The sequence below is a fragment of the Guillardia theta genome, assembly GCF_000315625.1.
Source record: "Guillardia theta CCMP2712 unplaced genomic scaffold GUITHscaffold_49, whole genome shotgun sequence".
Taxonomy (NCBI): Eukaryota; class Cryptophyceae; order Pyrenomonadales; family Geminigeraceae; genus Guillardia; species Guillardia theta.
The window spans coordinates 160,742-183,748 of NW_005434625.1; the positions used below are offsets into that span (position 1 = coordinate 160,742).

At 52.0% G+C, this 23,007-nt stretch overlaps 7 protein-coding genes and 1 non-coding gene across 8 annotated transcripts in view; 4 read left to right on the top strand and 4 right to left on the bottom strand.

Annotated features, from left to right (window-relative positions):
- Positions 1-856: 856 nt before the first annotated feature.
- On the top strand, positions 857-3,185 carry GUITHDRAFT_110996 (hypothetical protein; the record flags this gene model as incomplete). Its single annotated transcript, XM_005829872.1, has 10 exons — positions 857-1,001; positions 1,088-1,131; positions 1,182-2,061; positions 2,112-2,196; positions 2,243-2,408; positions 2,453-2,601; positions 2,645-2,741; positions 2,792-2,884; positions 2,927-2,962; positions 3,021-3,185. The coding sequence occupies 10 exons, from the start codon at positions 857-859 to the stop codon at positions 3,183-3,185; spliced, it is 1,860 nt and encodes a 619-aa protein (XP_005829929.1).
- A 49-nt stretch (positions 3,186-3,234) lies between these two features.
- On the top strand, positions 3,235-3,306 carry GUITHDRAFT_t64. The gene has a single exon. It is a non-coding gene; the product is annotated as a tRNA-Pro (tRNA).
- Positions 3,307-3,500: 194 nt separating this feature from the next.
- On the bottom strand, positions 3,501-4,874 carry GUITHDRAFT_163975 (hypothetical protein; the record flags this gene model as incomplete). Its single annotated transcript, XM_005829873.1, has 8 exons — positions 3,501-3,592; positions 3,800-3,858; positions 3,923-3,985; positions 4,030-4,076; positions 4,119-4,164; positions 4,215-4,474; positions 4,520-4,568; positions 4,662-4,874. The coding sequence occupies 8 exons, from the start codon at positions 4,872-4,874 to the stop codon at positions 3,568-3,570; spliced, it is 762 nt and encodes a 253-aa protein (XP_005829930.1). The 3' UTR covers positions 3,501-3,567.
- Positions 4,875-5,397: 523 nt separating this feature from the next.
- On the bottom strand, positions 5,398-5,929 carry GUITHDRAFT_110997 (hypothetical protein; the record flags this gene model as incomplete). Its single annotated transcript, XM_005829874.1, has 4 exons — positions 5,398-5,562; positions 5,610-5,669; positions 5,714-5,781; positions 5,827-5,929. The coding sequence occupies 4 exons, from the start codon at positions 5,927-5,929 to the stop codon at positions 5,398-5,400; spliced, it is 396 nt and encodes a 131-aa protein (XP_005829931.1).
- A 10,584-nt stretch (positions 5,930-16,513) lies between these two features.
- Positions 16,514-17,787, top strand: GUITHDRAFT_111000 (hypothetical protein; the record flags this gene model as incomplete). The annotated part of the gene is made up of 3 exons (XM_005829875.1): positions 16,514-16,537; positions 16,591-17,456; positions 17,505-17,787. 3 exons carry the CDS (start codon positions 16,514-16,516, stop codon positions 17,785-17,787), a joined length of 1,173 nt encoding a protein of 390 aa, XP_005829932.1.
- A 177-nt stretch (positions 17,788-17,964) lies between these two features.
- On the bottom strand, positions 17,965-19,013 carry GUITHDRAFT_163976 (hypothetical protein; the record flags this gene model as incomplete). The annotated part of the gene is made up of 4 exons (XM_005829876.1): positions 18,299-19,013; positions 18,126-18,251; positions 18,038-18,082; positions 17,965-17,991 (listed from the first exon to the last, which is right to left on the bottom strand). Exons 1-4 carry the CDS (start codon positions 18,995-18,997, stop codon positions 17,965-17,967), a joined length of 897 nt encoding a protein of 298 aa, XP_005829933.1. The 5' UTR covers positions 18,998-19,013.
- A 169-nt stretch (positions 19,014-19,182) lies between these two features.
- GUITHDRAFT_111002 (hypothetical protein) lies at positions 19,183-20,660 on the top strand (the record flags this gene model as incomplete). Its single annotated transcript, XM_005829877.1, has 7 exons — positions 19,183-19,881; positions 19,931-20,043; positions 20,093-20,124; positions 20,167-20,210; positions 20,257-20,379; positions 20,434-20,537; positions 20,582-20,660. 7 exons carry the CDS (start codon positions 19,183-19,185, stop codon positions 20,658-20,660), a joined length of 1,194 nt encoding a protein of 397 aa, XP_005829934.1.
- Positions 20,661-20,957: 297 nt separating this feature from the next.
- GUITHDRAFT_140819 (hypothetical protein) overlaps positions 20,958-23,007 on the bottom strand; it is a gene marked incomplete at both ends in the record, with an annotated part of 10,784 nt that continues 8,734 nt past the window's right edge. Inside the window, 8 exons of the mRNA XM_005829878.1 lie at positions 20,958-21,042; positions 21,149-21,183; positions 21,227-21,307; positions 21,355-21,489; positions 21,533-21,667; positions 21,773-22,266; positions 22,520-22,658; positions 22,870-22,947. Of these exons, the coding sequence (XP_005829935.1) occupies positions 20,958-21,042; positions 21,149-21,183; positions 21,227-21,307; positions 21,355-21,489; positions 21,533-21,667; positions 21,773-22,266; positions 22,520-22,658; positions 22,870-22,947 (1,182 nt within the window). The remainder of the gene's footprint in view (positions 21,043-21,148; positions 21,184-21,226; positions 21,308-21,354; positions 21,490-21,532; positions 21,668-21,772; positions 22,267-22,519; positions 22,659-22,869; positions 22,948-23,007) is intronic.

Consider the following 23,007-nt stretch of genomic DNA (forward strand, 5'->3'; position numbering starts at 1 on the left):
AGGAGGAGGAGGAGGAGGCGGAGCAAGGGGAGGTGGAAGAAAGGAGGACGAGGAGGAAAGGAAGGGGAGAGGACCGAAACTGCCGCAGAGAGAGGAAGCAGGAGAGAGTTTTCCATCCTTGTCCCTTGCCATTCTCCGCTGCTTCCCCTGCAGGCCTCTCAGCGTCTCCCCCGCCTCCTTCTCCTCCTCTCTCTGCCTTGCTCGTCCGCGGGAAGGAGTGGCTCAGGTTCTGCTCGCACTGGTCTGGAGAGGGGAACTCCCACGATCGAGGGACGGGGCGAACAGCAGGAGAAGAAACCCTGCAGGAGGAGGAGGAGGAGGAGGAGGAGGAGGAGGAGGAGGAGGAGGAGGAGGAGGAGGAGGAGGAGGAGGAGGAGGAGGAGGAGGTTATATGGAGTGAATATGGAGTGACAAGTGGCTCTAGGGATTCACACTTAGAAGGAGACGAGAGGGTGAAGAACATCTTCATCGAATATGAGCCGACCAGGCTCGCCTGTTCCTGGTGAACTGTGTAGATCTAGTTCCTTGTCAAGCTCTCTGTCGTCTGTCGCTTCTTTGTCTCTCTCCCCCGCTTCTTCTGACGATGAAGATTTCCCCCTCACTGCTTCTCATTCGATACGAGACCCGACCTCACGAGGAAAAGCTTCTGGCACTTCGGAAGCCAGCATAAAAAAGGAAGAGGCAGCGACTCAGCAAAACGATAGCCACAGTGCTATGACACTACCATGCTCACCAAGCAAAAGATACAGGACATGTCCTGTGACTGAGGAGGATGAAGCAGAGGGTCAGAAGGATACGGACGGAAGAGGGGCTGTCGTTAAGAGGGGTCGAGGTCGGCCTAGGAAGACCGATTCCCATGCAGCCAACCAAGGGAAACAGGAGGTTCAAGCAGCTCCAGGCAGGAGAAAGCGAGGGAGACCAAGGAAGGTCGCAGAAGACGAGAGCCGGCATGCTCCTGCCAGACAAGACCTTGTCGATGACGGTGAAGACGGAGAAAGCAGGTTACAGAGAGACAGGCGCCGCAAGCTACCTCAAGGTGCTACGTCTAGCTCATGGTTGATGTCTCTGACGTGAGGTGCAATGCCAGAGTCAACTCGGTCCGACTCGCTTCAAAACCGATTCGTGATGAGGGTGATGCTGATGGAGGTCAACCGAGTCGCTTTGACGATGATGCACGACAGGTTATCTCCGAGCGCTCTCGAAGGAACAAAGTCTTGCTGAAACAAAACAAAGATGGCGAGACGCATAACGGGGAATTGGAGGCTTACGGAGAGTTGATTGAACAAGCACATAAACTGGTAGATGAGCAGCCTGGTGGGCAGGAGCCTCAGGAAGACGAGGAAGCGAACAAAGCCTTCTTGCACTTTGTTCCCTTCGTCGACATGAGGGATGTCAGGGAATGCATGCCCGAACGATTGATCGGTTGTATGAAAAAATATGACCTCTCTTCAAACCCCAAACGCTTGCGAGGGCAACTGCTGCAGCGCCTAGAAGATCCACTAGGGTCCAAACAAGAAGAAGAGCTTGTGACAAGTCTGCTTTGGATATCTGTTGCATTCCCTTTGTTTGCCACACTTGTCCCTCACATGGCTGTGCAGGTTTTTCACAATCACGTGGAATGCTGCGTGGCAGCTCGGCAGCTCCTCCAGAAGTTTTTAAGATCAGCGAGGCAAGTGAAACCTCTACGCGAAGCCAATCTTCCGGGTGATACCACGAGCAGGCTATCGTTGGCGGTGTTTGATCAGGATGTTTACAACTGCATGGTTGATGTCGGGATTCCCGAACGAGAGGTCGGACAACTTTTGAAGGTAGAGATGCATGCGGCAGATGTTACCAGAGCGCAGTCCGACGCCACATCAAAGAAGGCCCGGCCCCCATACATCATACACAGCAAGGGCACTCGAATCTGTGTCAAGACTAAGATGGAGGGATGGAAAGAAGGCAGGCTTATGGAATTCGATTCGAAGCAATACTACTACAATGTCGAAATTCTTCCTCCGTCAAAATACAAACACCCCCAACACAAAGAGTTTCCATCCCACGAATTTATCGCGCCTCAAGGTACGAAGCGAAGAGTCTATGAGGGGTTGGGCGACTGAATGAACTTGAAGAGGAGGAGGAGAAAAGCACAGACGGCAAGGACGGGATCTTGTACGTTGGAAGGTTGTTTCTGGTTATCAAGGATGCAATGGAAAGGTAAGGGCGAAATCGCTCATCGTTAATTTCTGAAGGAGAGCAGCAGGTGGATGCGGCCGAGCAAGGAGAAGCGTCTGCAATGGATTGCCCTCATCCTCCGACTGTTGGCTGACCCTCGAATCCAACAAGACGGCACCTTCGAGCTCCGTGACCTCGACGGCGAGATGGCGGATGGTCACAACGCGCGGGAAGCGATTGCCAGCTGCCTGCATGTGATGACTGCTGTGATGGCAAGCGAGAGCTGACGAGATTCAAGACTCTGGTCAGGAGTTGGCGATGGGAGGACGTCAAAGCGCAATTGATGGAAGTATTCTTCGACGATGACGTCACGGTTTCCAATCAGAGTCGCTGTCAGTTGCTGAGGCAGTTGTGGCCCTACTCACAAGACACGGAGAGAGTCCACAGGTAGTTTGATTCCCATCAGCCCGAGGCCTCACGTTAGCTGCAGCTCTTTGACTGCTCGCCTGATGAAAACCATGCTGGGAAAGGAGGTGGCTGGAGACGAGGTTGGATCACCGATGGAGCTCGTCGAGCTTTCTCAGCTTGTGCGAGTACGTGAGAGTGAAGGTACCCCTACTGTCTTGACATGTCGCAGAAGGTCAACTTCGTAGTCGAGGAGGAGGAACTCTTTAAAGAAGCAGTCGAGTCCCGATCAAGAGAGAAGATGAATGCCAAAGATTTGAACATAGTGAGTGATGTTCATTTTTCGGCTCTACTGATGGATGTACAGTTCTGCTTATGCTTGGAGATGGTTGTCTCCCGCCTGGTCAAAGCATCCTTGTGCTCGGCGGATGCAAAAGCGTATGCTGAGAGTCTGTCTGCAGTCTTCGAACGCTGGCAGAGGAGCCTGCAGAGGAGTCAGCAAGGGAGTTTTCTATCCTGTAGAGCTGTTCTTATCCGAGTACAGTGCTGTCTTCCTTGTTGAAGCTCTCGCCATCTCGCAATCCCGCTATCCAACTGTCCTTCGTTTCCATTTGATATCCTTATGATTTTGATTTCAAGGTATATAAACCCTAGCTGGACTGTGACTAATAGTTCGGGGATTTGGTTTAGTGGCATAATGCTCGCTTCGGGTGCGAGAGGTCCCGGGTTCGATTCCCGGAATCCCCCGCCGGACTGATTTTTGTCTCAACATGCCATTTCGGTGTCTCGATCGCGGTGGCAGTTGCCGCCCGAGCATGACTCAGTGACTCGGCCCGGCGGTCATTGTAGCCTCGGATCGTCGGATCTGACCCGGCGGCCCGGCTCGCGACTCAGACAAGTAATGGAGATTGTGAGATTTGTTTTGTTCCTCCAAACCCATAGCAGAGCATTCTTCATTTTATTGCTAATGCAGGAAGCCTTGAAAGATCTTCAAGCCTCCAACTCAGTTCAGCTCCCAGGAAGAGTTAAGATTCTGAGATGGCAAATCAGAGGAGGTGAGTGAGTGGGCCTAGGGAGAGAGAGCGAAAAACCAAAAGCGGCAGGACTGAAGGAAATGAAGAAGAAGAAGAGGTAGAGTAGAGGAAGAAGTGGTGGTGGTGGTGGTGGTGGTGGAGGATGAGGAGGATGAGGAGGAAGGTGGGGCGGGCCCCGGGGGCGGGGCGGGGGGACAAAGATGTACTTGTTCGAGAAGTCCCAGAGAACCACATCACCCTCAGAGCTCCCACTCACAATGATTTTCTGCCTGCCACGTCAGCCTCATATCCTCTCCAGCCTCCCTTCCCTCCTTCCCTCCACTTCTCACCCGACGAGCAGTCAAGGCTGTGACACCCACGGAGGAATCGAAGGCCTGGAAGGAGGCGAGCAGCTGGGCATCATGTCACCAGCGTGTAGCAGAGGAGGAGACTTCACCCCTCCTGTCTCGAGCGAGGCGACAGCGACGGTTCCTGTACTGCTGCCTGCTCCAAACTCACGTCACGCCACAAGGGCCAGCCAGGCACCTGAGACTGCTGTCCCCGCGTAGAGGTGCATGCTCAGTACTGCTCCCTGCATTGCCAACCTTGTCAGTGCGGCAGTCAGTGAGAGCAACTCCCTTCCTCATGCGTCTGCTCCTTCCACTGGTGAACCACCGCCAACCTGCCCGCCCCATCGACTTCCACTCGCCATGTATGGACACGCCCCAGAGAGTCTCCAGCTGAGATCCACCAGAATCGATCGGCACAAGATTGACATCGGAGGCAGAGAATGTCGCTCTCGTCCTCCTGCTCCCCCGCCAGCTCGACATGGTCGGCGACTGAAGCCTCGCCCCCTTCTCCTTCCTCTATCCTCCAAACTCTCAAGCTCCCGCAAGACCCTCCTGCCTCCACTGTCAGCAGCTCGCGCCGCCCCACCCATCCCTAACCAGCTGCAAATATCTCGAGGTCATCCGAGAGAGCCACGCACGTGACTCGCTGCTCGTGAGAGAAAGACCCTATGCACGCGCGTCCTCGCTCCGCCTCCTGCTCCTCTCGTTAAGCCCGTTACCTCCTGTGCTGTGCTGATACCTCCACCGCCAGCTCTTCCTTTGAAAACCCTGAGAGCCCTGTCTCAATCTTGTGCTGTTGACTAGCATGCCTGTAGTCCTTCATATAAATGCATCGAGAGAGAGGTGGGATCTGAGCAGAGAAAAAGCGAGAAGGGAAGAGAAGAGGGAGCAAGAGCAGGAGAAGAACGAGAATGAAAGTGAGGAGGAGGAGGAGGATCGAGAAGGATGCCATCAAGGCGGAAGCAGCAGGAGGAGTAGGAGGAACATGAAGAAAGTCTTGACCTCAAATCCCATACTCGAACACATCCGCTAGCATCGCCTGTTTCTCGTCTTACTCGATACTTTCATTTCCCTTCAGTACCAGAGACGGCAAGATGCTCTCTTGTTGTTACACAGTGTACAGTCGCTTGCTGTTCAGAATCGCGAGACATCAGAGACACATGTGAATGCAGGAGGAGGAAGCAATGAGAAAGAAGTAGAAAAAAGGAGGGAAGACAGAGAGAAGGAGTAGTTAGAGAGCCTACATGTCCTCTGAGTGTTGCCAAACAACTTCCTCTGTCAAAGTGTCATCGACAAGCAGGGCATTACTTTGACCTCCTCACGTCACGAGGTCAAGGCACCAGAGCGTCCGATCATCCGCCGCGCTGAGGATCACCCCTTGTCTTGAAATACGACAATCATACTCGAACCTCCTCCCGTCCCCCCCGCCCCCCCCGCCCACATCGCAACCCCCGACCATCTTCACCCCGAGCTTGTCATACCTGAACGCGACGCACCACGACATTCCTGGTCGATGGACGGCACTCAGCAAGCTGCCGGTGGTCGTATCCACAACCTCGAGGGCGATCAAAGCAGAAGGAGCGCGAGGAAAGACCCACCCGTGCTGTGTTGTCCGAGCAGAGAGCAAGGATCCGATAGCCCTGCAAGCGACTCTCACCCTCCTTCCTTCTCACGTCAAGCGTCAGACCTGCATGCAGACATGAAGCACTTCGGCGCGGCATCTTGCCACCTCGATGAACATGCATCCCTGCTGACCACGTCATCCTGACTCCACCACGTCATCCAAACAACCTGAGCGATGGCCCGTTGCCACTTGCTCGTCGTGATCCCCCAGTCGTCATTCCAGCTGACGCTTGTCGCTGTCTCCAGTGAGCGCGAGCACTAGCATGCCACACTCCAGTCACCTTGTGCTCCTTTGGATTCACTTTGTGCTTGATTGGAGGAAGAGCGACCTTTCACTTCCTCCTCCCCGGCTGAGCTTTCCGAGGCCTGGGCCACATCCACCATGGCATCCTGTCAGTGCATCTTGTCAGACCCACGCGCACATCACAAGCTTGCCCCTTCCTTCGGCCTCTGCAGTCTTGACGGTTCAGCTTCAGCATGTCTCCTGCCCTGCCTGCGAGGTCGTTTCTCATCCTTGTTCTCTTCTATATCTGAGGAACGTCAGAGTGACACTTGTTACCATGTAGCCACCAACTTTTGTTAGAGGAGGAAGATGCCAGCTCCTTATTTCGTGAGACACTGCGAGGAGTTTTGTAAGGATTCCTCATACCACGCCTTCTGTACCTTCTGTACACATTCCATCTGAGAATCATCTCCTTCCACCGCTTCTCTACCCAATTTGCAATGCTGAAACATTCGCATGAATACAATCAATTCCTCACAAGTCCCGTAGCAACTTGTACCGGTAGGACCAGTGTAGCTCTACCACTCCGCCAACCTTCCAGAGGGGGAGCAGAACACCGTCAGAAGCAGTAATGCACCGGCATCATGACTAGCTCATACCTGCGGCGTCGCAAACGTCTTGACGTCTTGATAGAGTCAGCAATAATCAAGTCACCATGCACATGTACCCGCAGTGGAGATGGGATGAACTGCTCGCGTCCATGCAGGGAGTTCAAACTCAGCTGCTCGACGCCTTAGCAACGGACAGGTGTTAGAAAAAGTCAACGCAGAAACCCATCGAACTAGTGTAGACGGCAACGAGGAGAAGAAGAGCAGAGCAGAGCAGAGCAGAGCAGAGCAGAGCAGAGCAGAGCAGAGCAGAGCAGAGCAGAGCAGAGCAGAGCAGAGCAGAGCAGAGCAGAGCAGAGCAGAGCAGAGCAGAGCAGAGCAGAGCAGAGCAGAGCAGAGCAGAGCAGAGCAGAGCAGAGCAGAGCAGAGCAGAGCAGAGCAGAGCAGAGCAGAGCAGAGCACAGAGCACAGAGCAGAGCAGAGCAGAGCAGAGCAGAGCAGAGCAGAGCAGAGCCGAGCCGAGCTGAGCCGAGCTGAACAGAAATGCGACGAGAAGAGACGAGACGATATGAGATGAGACGAAACAAGAAGGGAAAAGGAGGAGAGGAGATGATGAGGGGAGAGGCAAGCTTCATCTTCACCCGTCCGCAAGGATCCATGGCATCGCCTCGTCGTCGTTCCACACTGCCATCTGCACTGCCATCGTGGACTTTGCTGCGGTGTCTGCTGTCTCCGATGACTAACATCGTCTCTCTATATTCAAGCCTGCTAGCCGGGTAGCGCCTGACCACACAGTTAGCAAGTGAATTAAAAGAGAGTTGTAAATTAAATAATGCTAGTTGTAATTTTGGTAACCCCTTCCGTCCTAATAAAGTAACCCCCCCCCCCAAACGCTCCAAGCCCGTACATTATTTTACTCAATAAACTATTCGCCCGAAGGGTCAAGGCCAGCCACCAACTTCATAAAAACTTTTAGAGTCCTCGACATGGAGCTCCGATCCCCACCCCCTCCATTCCCTGTGATCACCCCCTCCTTTTCCGATCCAGAACGGTTTTGATACTCCAGTACCCCCCAAGACCTCTACAGTAGTGCTTCATACCATCGTATGTAGTAACGGACTCACTGGGAATAGGACCTTCCTAGGACCAAATACTCGGTTCCCTAGTGACGTATATGAAGCCTAGTTGTGCCTCCGGGATCGTCGGAGCTTCCGTACTTTTGCAAGTTGGAGGGGTGGGGTTCGTCGGCTGATGAGGATGAAGGGGTGGTGGGAGGAGACTGACCGGTAGTAGTGTTCGCATGTGAAGGCATTAGCCAGAAGGTCTAGACATGAATCAAAAACCTCGAATAAGATATTGATTATATTCATATAGAAGGGTATCGAATCATTGCTTGAGAAGAGGATATAGAATTAAAGGGTAGGGGTTATGAATTTCTCAATTGAAGGGTAGGGTCTTTAGAAACTGTGATTCCCCTTCTTGAGGGTGGGGGCTGTATGAAAAGCTGTACGAGTACCAAGAGAGGGAGAGGGAGAGGGAGAGGGAGAGGGAGAGGGAGAGGGAGAGGGAGAGGGAGAGGGAGAGGGAGAGGGAGAGGGAGAGGGAGAGGGAAGAGAGCGGGTGAGATAGACTCATAGAAGCATGAGCATGAGCATGAGCATGAGTGTTGTATACACAACCTTGCGTAAGACGTTGAGTTCAGATGATCTTAGGATCTCTGTTTATTAAGCACACACGCTCATCAGATCAGCAGCACCACTGCAGGAATCTGCATCGTCATCCTATTTCCCTACGCTACGTCCAAGGGGCGTCCGGTATGAGTCCAGAATACAACATCGCTCCCACTGCGAGACGACAAGAAGGTCCACCTGTCGTTGACTTCGCTCAGAAGAATCTTGAGTTAAGGATCTGCAGAAGAAGAGGAAGAAGAGCGGCGGGAAGGTGACGCTTGAGCTAATAAAGAAGATTCAAATTGTTGAATTAAAGCACGAATACCAGATTTCTTGTTGAGTTCAGAAGCTGATTTCCAGGAGTGATCAGCTGGGTTAGGGTAGCCTTTCCAATGAACAAGATATTGGATACCACGACCACGTTGACGTTTGTCGAGAATTTGTTCCACTTCGTATTCAAGTCCTTGAGCTGTCGAAAGAGGATCCGGTCGATCGACATGAAGCTCGAAGTTGGGATCACGGTCCTGATGGGGGCGAAGCCACTTGAGGTTGAAGACGCTGTGTTCAAGATGACGAAAGCGATCTGTCAGTTCGAGATGAACAGTGTTGTCAGAAACAAAGGAGAGGATCTTGAAGGGACCGATGAAACGAGGACGGAGCTTGGGAAAGCTGTCGGTGATTGGAATATTCGTCGTTGAGAGCCACACGAGATCGCCGATGTTGAAATTGTGAGGGCGACGGTGTTGGTCAAGGGTCTGTTCAGTTGAACGAGCCATGTGATCGAGGGCATCGCGAGCTGCTTCCATGTGCACTTGGATGGCTTCGCGAATGTCTTCAGGATCATCAGACGAGTTGGAAAGGGCAGGGAGAGCCAGTTGAGTTTTGACGTTGCGGCCATAAATAATCTCGAATGGCGCAAGGCCTGTTGAACGTTTGACGGAAGAATTGTAATGCATCTCGAAGAGGGGAAGAAATCTGTCCCAGTCATGGTTGACGCGATTGGCACAGTAGATGCGAAGAGCTTCAATCAAGACGGAGTTGAGGCGTTCAGGTCGAGCATTGCCTTGAGGATAGTAAGGCGAAGAATGCTTGATTTTGACCTGCAAGAGTTCGAAAAGTTTAGTCCAGAAGGCAGAAGAGAAGATTTTTGCATTATCTGAAATGATTTCGTTGGGAAGGCCTTGGTTGGCGCAGACTTTCGAAACAAAAAGATCGGCAGCTTGTTGAGAGGTGAGAGTCTTCTTGCATGGAGACAGAAAGACACGTCCAGAAAAGTTGTCAACACAAACGAAGATCGAGTCGTAATGAGAACGAGTAGGCGGGAAGCCGGAAACAACATCGATGGAGATTGTAGCAAAACGATCAGACGGAGCTGCTTGACTGTGCGACGGGCCCATCTGTGGCTTGCGATAAGATTTGTATTGGATGCAAGATTGACAGGAAAGGATGTAACGTTCGACTTGTTGACGCATCGAGGGCCAATAAACAACAGGAACAAGAGCCAAGTATGTTCGAGAGAAGCCGCGGTGACTGTGAAGGTCATGGGCACGGTATAGAACTTCTTTGCGAACAGATTGAGGAATACAAATGCGTTGTCGGTGAAGACTATCTGTTAGAATCAGGAGATGATTTTCAATGTGAAAATGCTTGTACGATGGGTTGTTTTGAACTGCTTGATAGATTGTAGAAAAGTATGAACACGAGGAATATGCTTGGACGATTGCGTCGTGAAGAGATTCGACGAGAGAAGCATTATCAGCAGGAGCATCAAGAGCAAGGAGATGATGAAAATCTTGATCATCTGAATGTAGGATTGCGTCATCGCGTGGAGGTGCGACGTCGTCGTCGGGGTATTGGCGGCTGAGAGCGTCAGGGACGACATTATCGGTACCTTTCACGTGCGCGATCTCGACGATAGAGAATTCACTGAGAGTTTCTAACCAGCGGCGAAGACGACCTTTGAGATCCTTTTGGGTTTGAAAGTACGTGAGAGCCTTGTGATCAGTACGAAGGATGATGGGCTTGCCAAGCAGATAAAATTGGAAGTGAAGAAGCACGTCTTTGATGGCCAAAAGTTCGCGCTCAGTGGTTTGATAATTTCTTTCTGCATCAGTAAACAGGCGACTGTAGAATCCAATGACTTTCTCTTTGTTGTCAGCGTCGTACTGAAGAAGAACACCGCCGAGAGCTGTGTTTGAGGCATCGGTGTGAACTTCTGTTCTAAGCGCTGGATCAAAGTGAGAGAGAATTGGGGAGGAGGTTAACCGGTGTTTGAGAAGATCAAAGGCTTGCTGACACTCGGGAGTCCATTGAAAGACGACATTCTTACGAAGAAGAGCATGAAGAGGAGCAGCAATGTGGGCATAGTTGCGAATAAAGCGACGGTAATATCCGGAGAGCCCAAGAAATATTTTGATCTCCTTTGCGTTGCTGGGTGGTGGCCAGTCAAGGATCGCGCTGGTCTTACTGGATTGAGTCGATATACCATCAGCAGAGATTTGATGACCGAGGAACTCGACACTATCTTGAAAGAGCTTGACTTTTGATTTCTTGAGGTAAACTTGATTCTCGCGGCAGCGCAGAAGAACGCGACGAAGAGTGTTGAGGTGTTGATCAAACGTGCCGAAATCAAGGATGAGCAAGTCATCAATGTACGGGAATACACTGGTAATATCACGAAAGAGAAGAGTAATCCATTCTTGAAAAATATTGCTGGCGTGAATGTAGCCGAATGGAAGATTGCGAAACTGATATTTGCCAAACTTGGTGATGATGGCGACATATTTGCGATGATCAGGGGCAACAGGAATTTGCCAAAAACCGCGGAGAAGATCGAGAGCTGAAATCCAAAGTTTGTATTCAGAAGGGTGCAAGAAACGCTTGGATTTGCGAATGACCTCGGCGACAGATTCTAACATCTCCTCAGGGTTAGGAGTAGGATACCTGGGGTTGCTGTGGACCATGGCATTAAGTTTTCGCAAGTCAGTGCAAAGACGATAGCTGGAGGGATCTGTAGGAGATCGAGGGTCGTTTTTGCGGCGACTGTAAAGCACGGGGAATCCAAAGGGGCTGTTGGAAGGTTCGATGATGTTGCGAGATAACAAATATTCCAACGTCTTTTGAAGTTCTTGTTCGAGGAAAAGCGGGAGCCGATAGGGTCGTAGACTGACAGGTTTAGCATCAGGTAAAATGTCAATGGTGGCCTGAAATTCACGAGAAATGTTATAATTGGCGGGCAGATCATCGGTAATGACATCAGAAAATTCGTCCAAAAGTAAAGAAATTGCTTGCTCCTCTGGGGACACATCAGAAGAACGAGCCGGAGAGAAAGAACTGGCTGACGGTGGCGTGGAGGATGAATCAACTTGGAGAACGCAAAGAAACCAATCGTCCTCATCGTTGTCTTGTTGTTGAGAAGCAAAAACATCGGTCAATGACAGGAAAGTAACTTGCGCAAAGGATTGGGGAGCTGTAAGAGAATTAAGCGGAACCATTTCACATGTCGGAAGACGCACGAGTTGTTGCTTGTGGGAAGATTCAATCCATACTTCACGGGTTCGGGCACGAAAAACAAGTCCATATCGAGTTTGCCACGTCAGGGAAAAAATGCATGTAGATAATGTAGAAGGCAGCACATTGAAATTATCGGTAAAGGAGTGTTTGCCAATTGAATAAGTAAGAGAAATAATGCCGAGAGTCTGTAAGTGAACTCCATTGGCGACGCATACAGGGATACGAATAGAGCTGTCAATAGCTGATAAGGGAATATGCAAACGATCGAGGAGGGCGGTCGAAATAACATCGACAGCAGCACCGCCATCGAGAAGAGCTGTAAAATGATAAGGGTCAGCATCAGGAGAAATAGATGAACAAGTCACGGGAAATTTGATGAGATCGGTGACCAGCGATGCTGAATTGTGCAGAACGGAAGGGGACGGAGTTTCAGCTGAGAAGATAAAATGAGAACAAAGCTGGGGCTCCGTATAAGAAGAAATCATGCTCATCGTCGAACTGCAATAACCGAGAGCATGACCTGCGGTACCCTATTCCTGAGGCGGAGGATCAGCAGGAGGCTGAGCTCTTGCTGACGAGGACAAAGAGACTGTCCCAGGAGGAGCAGAAGCGGATGCGACTGCAGGGGAATGCGTGACGGGAGAGCCCGGGTTAGGAGCTGGAGCACCATTCTGAAGGAGAGCCGTGATGGCATTGACGATGGCGGCTTGACTCGCTGGAGGATGGGAGGGCTGTGTCACGGCGGAAGAAGCATTGCGATCAGCTTGCTTTTTCTTGCGGCAGTACTTCAACGTGTGTCCAGAACGTTTGCAGTACGTGCAGAAATAATTTGGGGGAGAACCGGAGGGCTGCGCGGGAGCTGGGGAGGGCTGAACTCCTGGCGTCGACGGAGAGGGTTGAAGGGCACAAATGGGCTGTGGAGCCGGAACCAAAGAAGACGGTTTAACGAAGGCGAAGGCTTTCTGTGCGAGAAGCGACATCGTGGCAGCTGTAGCAGGATGCATGTGCGCGATGGGGACCATGACGAGTCGAACTTCCGGGTCGAGAAAACCGTTGGCGAATTGTTGAAGAAGATTGTGCTCTTGAAATACGACAGTTTCAGATTTGTAGAGTAAGAGTTCGTCAACATAACGTTGCGTCCGAAGAGTATAATCAGTGATCGATTCGTTGACGCCTTGACAGAGATTGGTCACTTGGTGTTGGAGTTTGGCGATGTGAGCCGCGGGAGGAAATTGCTGCGTGATGAAAAGACAGAATTCCGACCAAGGAAGAAGAAACCATTCGTCGAGAGGACGATCGTGAGACATGCGTTGAAGAACAGAGTCATCAAGAAATGTCGTTGTATAGTAAACCCAGAGGTGGCCGGGAATGCGTTGAACAGACAGAGCGCGTCCCATCTGAGAGAGCCAGCTGTGAATGCTTCGAGAATCAGCCTGACCGAGAAAGGGGGTGATGGACGTTCTGGGCTGAAATTTCGGGAGTTTGTCACCAGGGAAAGGTTGAGAAGGACGGACGGGCGTGGGCTGAGGAATCAGCGACATGCACGCGTCACGAGAGGGATTCTGCTGCATGTTAGAAGCACGAATACCTGGCAACGGAGTCATCAGTCGCTCTGGTAAGAGAGAAACTGGAGGTGGAGCTTCGGGAATCGACGAAGGGTCTGACTCAACCGGGATGACATGCGTCTGCATCAGCCGAGGGCTGGGAGGGGAGGGAGAACTCGCCATGCGCGGAGACGGCTGCGCGCTAGACGGTGCTGGGAGGGGCTTCAAGCGCTGGATTGCTGCCACAGAGGTTGAAAGGGCGGAAACCAGACGGTCTTGAAGTTCGTAGGATTGAGCAAGTAGACGATCATTGAATTCCTGAGATTGCTCAAATTGACGATCCAGCTTGCGTTCAAGTGCTTCTTGACGTTGCTGGGCATCTGCGTTCTGTTGCAGGAGTAAAGCAAAAAGTTGACGAAGAGATGGTTCCTTGTCGTTGGTGGCAGGAGAATTTCGACCTGAAGACATCGCAGGGATGGGCTCTGCGGCAGGGGCATTCCGACCCGAAGACATCGCAGGGATGGGCTCTGCGGCAGGTGCATTCCGACCCGAAGACATCGCAGGGATGGGCTCTGCGGCAGGGGTACGCGGAGAAAAAGCACCAAAAGCGGAAGGACGGGAAGCATGCGGAGCCGGAGACTCCTGTCCGAAGATAGACGGGGCTGGTACTGGCGTGAAAAAAAATGGGCGAGCACCAGAAGCTGGATGGGAATCCTGCTGTGGTCGATCTTGCATAATTGAATCATCATCTTTCGTTGCGGAAAAAGGACGGGGGAATTGAAATTGTTGAGCTCCAACATTTGGATGGATCGAAGTTGAATCAGAGACTTGTTCCGTAGATGTTGGAATCCTTCGTTCACTGGTCTGAGCCTTACGCGATTTTCTCACTTTCAATACTGATAGTTTGCTTGCTTTCTTTGCTGAAATCATCCTTTGAGATTCTGAATCAGTGCTGGAATGTGAACCAATTCGCTACCATATGTTGTATACACAACCTTGCGTAAGACGTTGAGTTCAGATGATCTTAGGATCTCTGTTTATTAAGCACACACGCTCATCAGATCAGCAGCACCACTGCAGGAATCTGCATCGTCATCCTATTTCCCTACGCTACGTCCAAGGGGCGTCCGGTATGAGTCAGACCCTTCGTCGATTCCCGAAGCTCCACCTCCAGTTTCTCTCTTACCAGAGCGACTGATGACTCCGTTGCCAGGTATTCGTGCTTCTAACATGCAGCAGAATCCCTCTCGTGACGCGTGCATGTCGCTGATTCCTCAGCCCACGCCCGTCCGTCCTTCTCAACCTTTCCCTGGTGACAAACTCCCGAAATTTCAGCCCAGAACGTCCATCACCCCCTTTCTCGGTCAGGCTGATTCTCGAAGCATTCACAGCTGGCTCTCTCAGATGGGACGCGCTCTGTCTGTTCAACGCATTCCCGGCCACCTCTGGGTTTACTATACAACGACATTTCTTGATGACTCTGTTCTTCAACGCATGTCTCACGATCGTCCTCTCGACGAATGGTTTCTTCTTCCTTGGTCGGAATTCTGTCTTTTCATCACGCAGCAATTTCCTCCCGCGGCTCACATCGCCAAACTCCAACACCAAGTGACCAATCTCTGTCAAGGCGTCAACGAATCGATCACTGATTATACTCTTCGGACGCAACGTTATGTTGACGAACTCTTACTCTACAAATCTGAAACTGTCGTATTTCAAGAGCACAATCTTCTTCAACAATTCGCCAACGGTTTTCTCGACCCGGAAGTTCGACTCGTCATGGTCCCCATCGCGCACATGCATCCTGCTACAGCTGCCACGATGTCGCTTCTCGCACAGAAAGCCTTCGCCTTCGTTAAACCGTCTTCTTTGGTTCCGGCTCCACAGCCCATTTGTGCCCTTCAACCCTCTCCGTCGACGCCAGGAGTTCAGCCCTCCCCAGCTCCCGCGCAGCCCTCCGGTTCTCCCCCAAATTATTTCTGCACGTACTGCAAACGTTCTGGACACACGTTGAAGTACTGCCGCAAGAAAAAGCAAGCTGATCGCAATGCTTCTTCCGCCGTGACACAGCCCTCCCATCCTCCAGCGAGTCAAGCCGCCATCGTCAATGCCATCACGGCTCTCCTTCAGAATGGTGCTCCAGCTCCTAACCCGGGCTCTCCCGTCACGCATTCCCCTGCAGTCGCATCCGCTTCTGCTCCTCCTGGGACAGTCTCTTTGTCCTCGTCAGCAAGAGCTCAGCCTCCTGCTGATCCTCCGCCTCAGGAATAGGGTACCGCAGGTCATGCTCTCGGTTATTGCAGTTCGACGATGAGCATGATTTCTTCTTATACGGAGCCCCAGCTTTGTTCTCATTTTATCTTCTCAGCTGAAACTCCGTCCCCTTCCGTTCTGCACAATTCAGCATCGCTGGTCACCGATCTCATCAAATTTCCCGTGACTTGTTCATCTATTTCTCCTGATGCTGACCCTTATCATTTTACAGCTCTTCTCGATGGCGGTGCTGCTGTCGATGTTATTTCGACCGCCCTCCTCGATCGTTTGCATATTCCCTTATCAGCTATTGACAGCTCTATTCGTATCCCTGTATGCGTCGCCAATGGAGTTCACTTACAGACTCTCGGCATTATTTCTCTTACTTATTCAATTGGCAAACACTCCTTTACCGATAATTTCAATGTGCTGCCTTCTACATTATCTACATGCATTTTTTCCCTGACGTGGCAAACTCGATATGGACTTGTTTTTCGTGCCCGAACCCGTGAAGTATGGATTGAATCTTCCCACAAGCAACAACTCGTGCGTCTTCCGACATGTGAAATGGTTCCGCTTCATTCTCTTACAGCTCCCCAATCCTTTGCGCAAGTTACTTTCCTGTCATTGACCGATGTTTTTGCTTCTCAACAACAAGACAACGATGAGGACGATTGGTTTCTTTGCGTTCTCCAAGTTGATTCATCCTCCACGCCACCGTCAGCCAGTTCTTTCTCTCCGGCTCGTTCTTCTGATGTGTCCCCAGAGGAGCAAGCAATTTCTTTACTTTTGGACGAATTTTCTGATGTCATTACCGATGATCTGCCCGCCAATTATAACATTTCTCGTGAATTTCAGGCCACCATTGACATTTTACCTGATGCTAAACCTGTCAGTCTACGACCCTATCGGCTCCCGCTTTTCCTCGAACAAGAACTTCAAAAGACGTTGGAATATTTGTTATCTCGCAACATCATCGAACCTTCCAACAGCCCCTTTGGCTTGCGTAAGACGTTGAGTTCAGATGATCTTAGGATCTCTGTTTATTAAGCACACACGCTCATCAGATCAGCAGCACCACTGCAGGAATCTGCATCGTCATCCTATTTCCCTACGCTACGTCCAAGGGGCGTCCGGTATGAGTCCAGAATACAACAATGAGCATGAGCATGAGCGATATTGTGAGACAAAGTCTAATACTTGATGTACAAGCAAAAGCTGATAACTTCAACAGATGCTGGCGGACGTCGTGACTCTACAAGGCAGCGATCATGAGCTATCGGCCGTTTCGCCTCCACCCCTGGATCCCGCTTCGTCTGAACCATATTTCTCTCAAGCACCAACCGTAGAAAAATCCGTGGAAGAGGAGCCGGCCCTGAGTGTTTTCCTCGACAGCATTCAATTTGAAAATGGGTTCGGTGTGGTCAAGATCTCTTCGAAGATTCCTGCAGAAACTGCCAAGATTATCAGCACCAGGATGTTCCTCGTGGATGCTGTCAGCTTTGTCTCTGCTACTGCTGGCCCGACGTTCAGTTGTGGTCTGAGTGGTTTAGATCTTCTCTTGAAGTACTTGTCCTCGCTGATGGGCGTTGGGATGAAACAGGGCAGCTTGTATCTAGTTTTTCTCCCTGAGCACATCGTCTATGCGTTTCAGATAGCTGCATTCTTCGTTTCGTATCATGCAATGAGGATCCAAGACATGGACACGTACTATAAGGCGACTGGTCTCAACGTGACATGTTTCATCTTGATGTTTCTCGTCCTTTTCAACAAGCGGCCTCCATTACAGTTGTGTCGTCGAGCACCACGATCTAGAGAGCCTTCCAAACTTGTGCAGTATGCAGATTTATTCTATCACGTCGTGATGATGGTTCTCATCTTCATCGCCTTAATCACTTCAGGAGTTTGTACACACTGCGATGGGTCGTACTCGCCCAGTTTGTCGCATTTGTGTCAATACAATGCTCGCAGTCAAGGTTTCCATGATGATCAAAATGTCAACACTCGTGTCAGTCTGTCGTCCTGTACATATGTTTGTGATAGTGACAGGAAGGACGCCTGCATTGGAGGTGTCATTACGAATCTGCTTGTTATTATCATGTGAGATGTGCATGCTTTCGTCAAAAGCAACTGAAACGACTTTTGCAGGGTATTTGTGCGTATCTTCATGGGAGTTTTGGCATTTCTATTTGAGCTTCGAAAAGAAGGGAGGAAATCTAGTGCCGCTTTCCCGAGTTCTCTCGTGACTCTGCATGGACCATCCTCCCATGGATTTCCTTTTCGAGTTTGTGTCTCAGAAGAGAGCGTGGAAGTCATCATGTCGCAGATCAAGAAGACGAGAGACCCCAAGAAGATTCAAACAGGCTTCGAGCTCTTTAGCCCGTTGACGTCCTGGTGTTGGATGGCTCTCTTTGGAAAGGTCAATGTTTAATGAGGACCTAATGGCAAGAGAATGCGATGTCTTGCTGCACTTGCATGTCTCTTCTCTAACCTCGTCTTTGAGGAAGTAAGCAACAGAACAGAAGGACCACAAAGATAGAGAGTAGCATGAAATTTGATGAATAGAATTACAACGCCGAGAGTCCCATGAGAACGAGAGGTATTGCAGTCAATCACTCCTCCTCGCCTCGATCTCCTGCGAGGCATAAGTTGGACTACTACACATTCACGAGGGTTCAGACCTGCTTGAGCCCTTCAGGCTTGACTTCTATCTTGGCCGGCACAATCTGCATATCAATGAGATGCTGCACAAGAGAAGCTGCGGGTTACCGGTGCCCCTCCCTGTCCGATAGCATCATACTGCTGCTGGAACGAGCCGATGCGGATCTCTTCATCCTTATTTTTCTTCCAATCATGAAGGAGCTTGATGTAAGGATTGATATCAGACTCCTTCATCTACGAAACGAAAGAGTTAGTATACACAACTACAAGGGAAACCTCACGTTGGCGATTTCTTCTAGGAGTTGCTGTCCGGGGGACTTCCTCTCCATCTCACTTCTCAAAAGTTTGTGCTTCTTTCGTATCTCTTTGATGTCTTTCATGACCTTTGCGCGAGAGTGTTGCAGACTGGTGAAGTTCCCCAGACATCTCCCGTCTGGTCCGATAACAGGTTCGATGTCTTCGATTCGCCCCCCAGCCTCTTCCACCTTCTTGATGATGTTCTCCGGTGACAGCGCTTTGATCAGTTCCTCTGCCCTATCGACGAACTGCATGGACTGGTCAAGGAGTTCCGGGTTCGGCTCGTCATCCTTCAGGATACCATTGCTGTCTTCGTCGGGATCCACGTTGTCCACGTCGTTGTGAATCACATTGGACCTGAGTTTCGGTTCGCCCTGCCTAGGGAACATCTCTTCCTCTTGTTCCTGGAACTGTGCGTCCAGCTTATCGATGAGCTCTCTGACCTGGTCCAGTATTTCATCCTCCTTTCCTGCATCTCTCTGTGTGGTATCAAGATGCTCTATCGAGCCTCCTCGAAGCCGCCGGTGCAAACAATGGTTCAGTCCTTGCGCCGATGTCCTTCCTCGAGTTGCTACTTCTGCTCTCCCAACTGATTCTAAGCACCGTGATCCACCCGCTCCTGTAGTTCCTGTCGCCGCCATCGTCATCGCCGCCATCGCCATAAGCAGCCGCAGCCGCAGCATGTTCGTGCTGATGAGCAGAGGGATCACAGGTTGATAACTTGAATATAGGCTGATAGCCAACCAAATAGCCATAAACATGGTTATTTTAACACAAACATCGTATTCATGTAACTTTAATACTAAAATGAATAGTTTAGTATTAAAGTGAAGCAATTTAAGGCAAAGGCCTGCCAGTAAAGGGCGGTATGTTGGGATCGGTGGAGCAAGGGATCGCCAAGATGGCGGGACTAGAGCGGAGCTGGAGGAAACGATGGGAGCGCGCCAAGGCTCCTCTCGCAGCCATGCTGAGCCTACGAGCGGAGATGCTGGCGGAGATACGAGAGGAGATGGAGCGAAGGGAAGAAGATGTCCTGGTGGGTTGCTTCCACGAAGAAGAGAGATGGGATCAAGGTATCGGAGAGAAGGAAAGAGGCAGGACTGACCCAGATCTCGGGATCGAAGGAGCAGATCGGTCATTTGAGGAGGAAGCCAGAGACATGGTCGATCAGCTGCTTGCTCAGAAGAAAGTCTACGAAGACACTGCTGAGCGCCTTGGAATCGATGCGCAACCTGATGGTCAGTCAGCAACGGGAAAGGACAGCGACCTTGTATGGAGACCGACGGATGAGCGATGCCGCATGATGCGCAAGAAGGAGATGCATCCCTTCGCTCCATCTCCTCCAGCCGCAGGTCACACGGACGCATATGGCGGTACCGCTGGTGCTGAAGATGAAGGGGTGGCGCCAAATCAAGACAAGGAGGCCATGACGCCACAACTGTCATGCTCCTTGTGCCCTCCCCCTGGATCGTCTCGAACGAGGGAGAGGATACGACAGAAGCTCTTGGACCTCGATGAAAGTTTGCGATCAACCCGGCGAGAAATCGACATGGAGCAGGGCGAGCTGGTCGGATGCTGTTGTCTCTCCCTCCTGCCCTCTGATCGCCATACCGTAGCTCGCTCCTTCCAACACGTCCCCCAGCTTCTTGAGAGGACGCGCGAATTCACGATCAAGCGCTGCAGGTAAGTCCGAGCACTCGATGCTGGTGCGGAATGAGGAGAGCGTTCGGTGAGCTCGCTTGCTGGGAACTTGGAGGGGCTTGACGACTTGGTAGTAGGAGTGTTTGTGCGGATGAGGAGGGAGAAGAAGGTCGAGAGAGAGCGAGCTCTGCCCTAGCTCATGTGTCTGCAGATCTCTTGCTGGACATGGAGAAGACTCTGTCGGAGTACTGCGATGTTAGTCCCCTTGCTCCCTCCCCGGCTTGTTGTGATGTAGCAGCAGGAGATGTCTGGGTTGCGAGGACGCGTGCAGTCGCTGTTGGTAGAGAGGAGAAGCTTCCTAGGCCTCTCCGACGTTCTTCGTGACAAGAACAGACAGCTCGAGCTCGAGCGGCGGCGCTTGCAGGTTTCGCTTCCTTGATCCCCCGCCTGCCTGACTTGTTGCCTGCACGGGCTACAGTCGATGCTCGATGGCGAGCGGAGCAAGGTGCAAGCAGCAGCTGACAGGCAGTCGAGTGTCAGAGAAGCTGAGGAGGAGCTGGGGGAGTCGCGGAAGCTCAAGGTGTTGTGTCGCTTGTCCTCGGCTGCTGCGCTCACTGCATGTTCAGCTGCTGCTCGCGAGGCGAATCGCTGGCGTCATCGACCTTCTGCAAGGAGCGAACCCAAGCCGAAGGATGCGCGACGTGAGGATGGGGCGAGACGCGAGAGATGAAGGGAGGGGGTGGAGGAGGGGGAGAGGGGCGATAGGAGGGAAGGGCTGATGGGATGAGGAGGGGTGGGAGGGTGGGAGAGACAAGGCTGGAGGGGAGGGGAGGGGAGGGATGGCAAGTTGAATGATTGAGGAGCAGGCGATCGCAGAGCTGCAGGGCATCTCGTTGATGTTGAGCGGGAAGGGCGAGCAGAGGAGGAGGCGGCGGGAACATGCAACAAGCTGTAAAGACAGCAAATAATACATGACAGGACAAGTGAAATATACAGGGGAAGTTAGGTGAAGTCCTCGGATCCAAGGTTCTCGCTGTCGCTCTCCGAGAAGTAGTTGCTGCTGTCCTCGTCGTTGGTCGGGATATTCCTGCCGCCACCTCTCACTGTCCTTCCCTGCTCCCTCCTCTTCTTCCCCCTCCCCCTCCCCCTCCCCTCCTCGCTCAATCTTCCAATCCTCCCTCCTCTTGTCTTACCCTCCCCTGCCAAGATGCTCCATGGCGACTTCGAGCTGTCGCACTTGTCAGCATGGTGCGGATAGGCGAGGAAGGTACCTGTGAGCATGCGAGCTTCAGCACGCGCTCGATGCCCTGCGCCATCCTCTGCTCTAGCAGCTCCAGCACCAACTTCGTGTCCTGTAGGACCATGAGCCTCTTCATCCTCCTCCTCCTCCTCCTCTTACGCCGTGATCTCCGTTGTCGGACACAAACCAAAGGAAGGAAGCAGCGATGCCGATGACGAGCGAGCTGTTGAGGAGCGCGGCAGTGATGGAGGCGTCGGTGAAGGCCAGGAAGCCAAGGAAGAGAAAGGTTTCCGTCTGCGACAGGCGTGAGGAGGGAGGAAGGTGAGGGCTGCGCTACCCCGATGAAGAGGACCGTCTCCAGGATCGCCTCGCACAGGATTGCGTAAGTCGTCAGGTTGACTTGCCGCAGTGAAAGTTTGAGATGACTGGAGATAAGCAACTCGACCACATGCATGGGGAGGATGTGAATGTTCTGCGAGGCTGCTTCAGTACCCGCTCTTCTCCTCCTCCTCCCTTCCTCCCTTTTCTTCCTTTCCTTCTCTTCCCCTCTCACTTTTCTCCTCTCATCTTCTCTCACCTTGGCTCTGAAGGAGGAGATTCGCTCTGCCACTAGCCGCTTGGCTTTCACTCGCAGGCGGATCTTCTTGGAGACCGACGCCCACGCGACGAGGACGATGCAGGCCATGAAGATGGCGTAGGGAAGGATGCGAGGAACGTCGATGAGGAGGCCGTAAAGGATCCAGAGGCAGCAGATGAAGACGAGGGCGAGAGTGACGAAGAGAGCAGCCGCGTAGAGGCAGTAGAAGAGGAAGCGAAGGGCCAGTCTCACCCTCACCTCCACTGACTCTGACGCGCTGGCGCCTCCAGCGATAGGAGGAGGGCTGATGTAGTGGGTAGCGAGCTCCAGAGAGGCGACGAGGCTGTAGAGGAAGCAGAAGATGAAGGTGGCGAAGGAGATGGGCTCTCGCTCGGCGATGCAGACCTCGTAATCCTTGCGGTATTCGCACTTGACGCTGAGGACGGAGGCCTTGACGTTCCACCCGAAGTAGATGACGAAGACAATGGGAGCCGCTGAGCAGGGAGGAGAGAAGGCGGCAGGAGAGAAGACGAGAGGGGAGGGGAGGGGACGGGATCAGCAGGGGATGGGAAAGAAGAGAGGAGGAGGAGGAGGAGGAGGAGGAGGAGGGAAGGAGAGGAAAAGAGGTGGTGGTGGAGGAGGAGGGGAGGAGGGGAGGAGAGGAAAAGGGGTGGTGGAGGAGGAGGAGGGGAGGAGGGGAGGAGGAAGGGAGGTATCAGCCAACATTCGCAAGAGTGGAGGAGGTACCGATGAAGGTGATGTCTCTCATTAGCCGAACCCACTCGCCGAAGAGGCTGAGTTGCTGCCCTTCCTCCATGCTCCACTCGCTCACAAAGTAGAAGAAGTTAGTCCTGCTGATCATCTCCGGCCTCTTCGAGAGTTTCGCCTGCAAGATATCAGCAAGGAGGGGGGAGGAAGAGAAAGCGCAGATGACGACGATGATGGTGGAGATAACGACGACGATGATGATGATGACGATGTAGATGATGATGATGATGATGATGATGATGATGATGATGATGATGATTGAGATGGCGATGGCCGATGATGACGCATTTGTAGCAGCAGCAGCAAGGAGATGCGGTAGCAGCTCTCACCAGGTCTAGTCCTTCCTTATGCTCGGCGCTTTTCGTCTTGTCATTTTCCAGGTATTGTCCGATCACTTCCGCCAAGTTCTGCTCTCCCGTCAGCTCTTCCCCCCCCCCCCTCCCCTTCCCAAATCCCCTCCTTCCCTC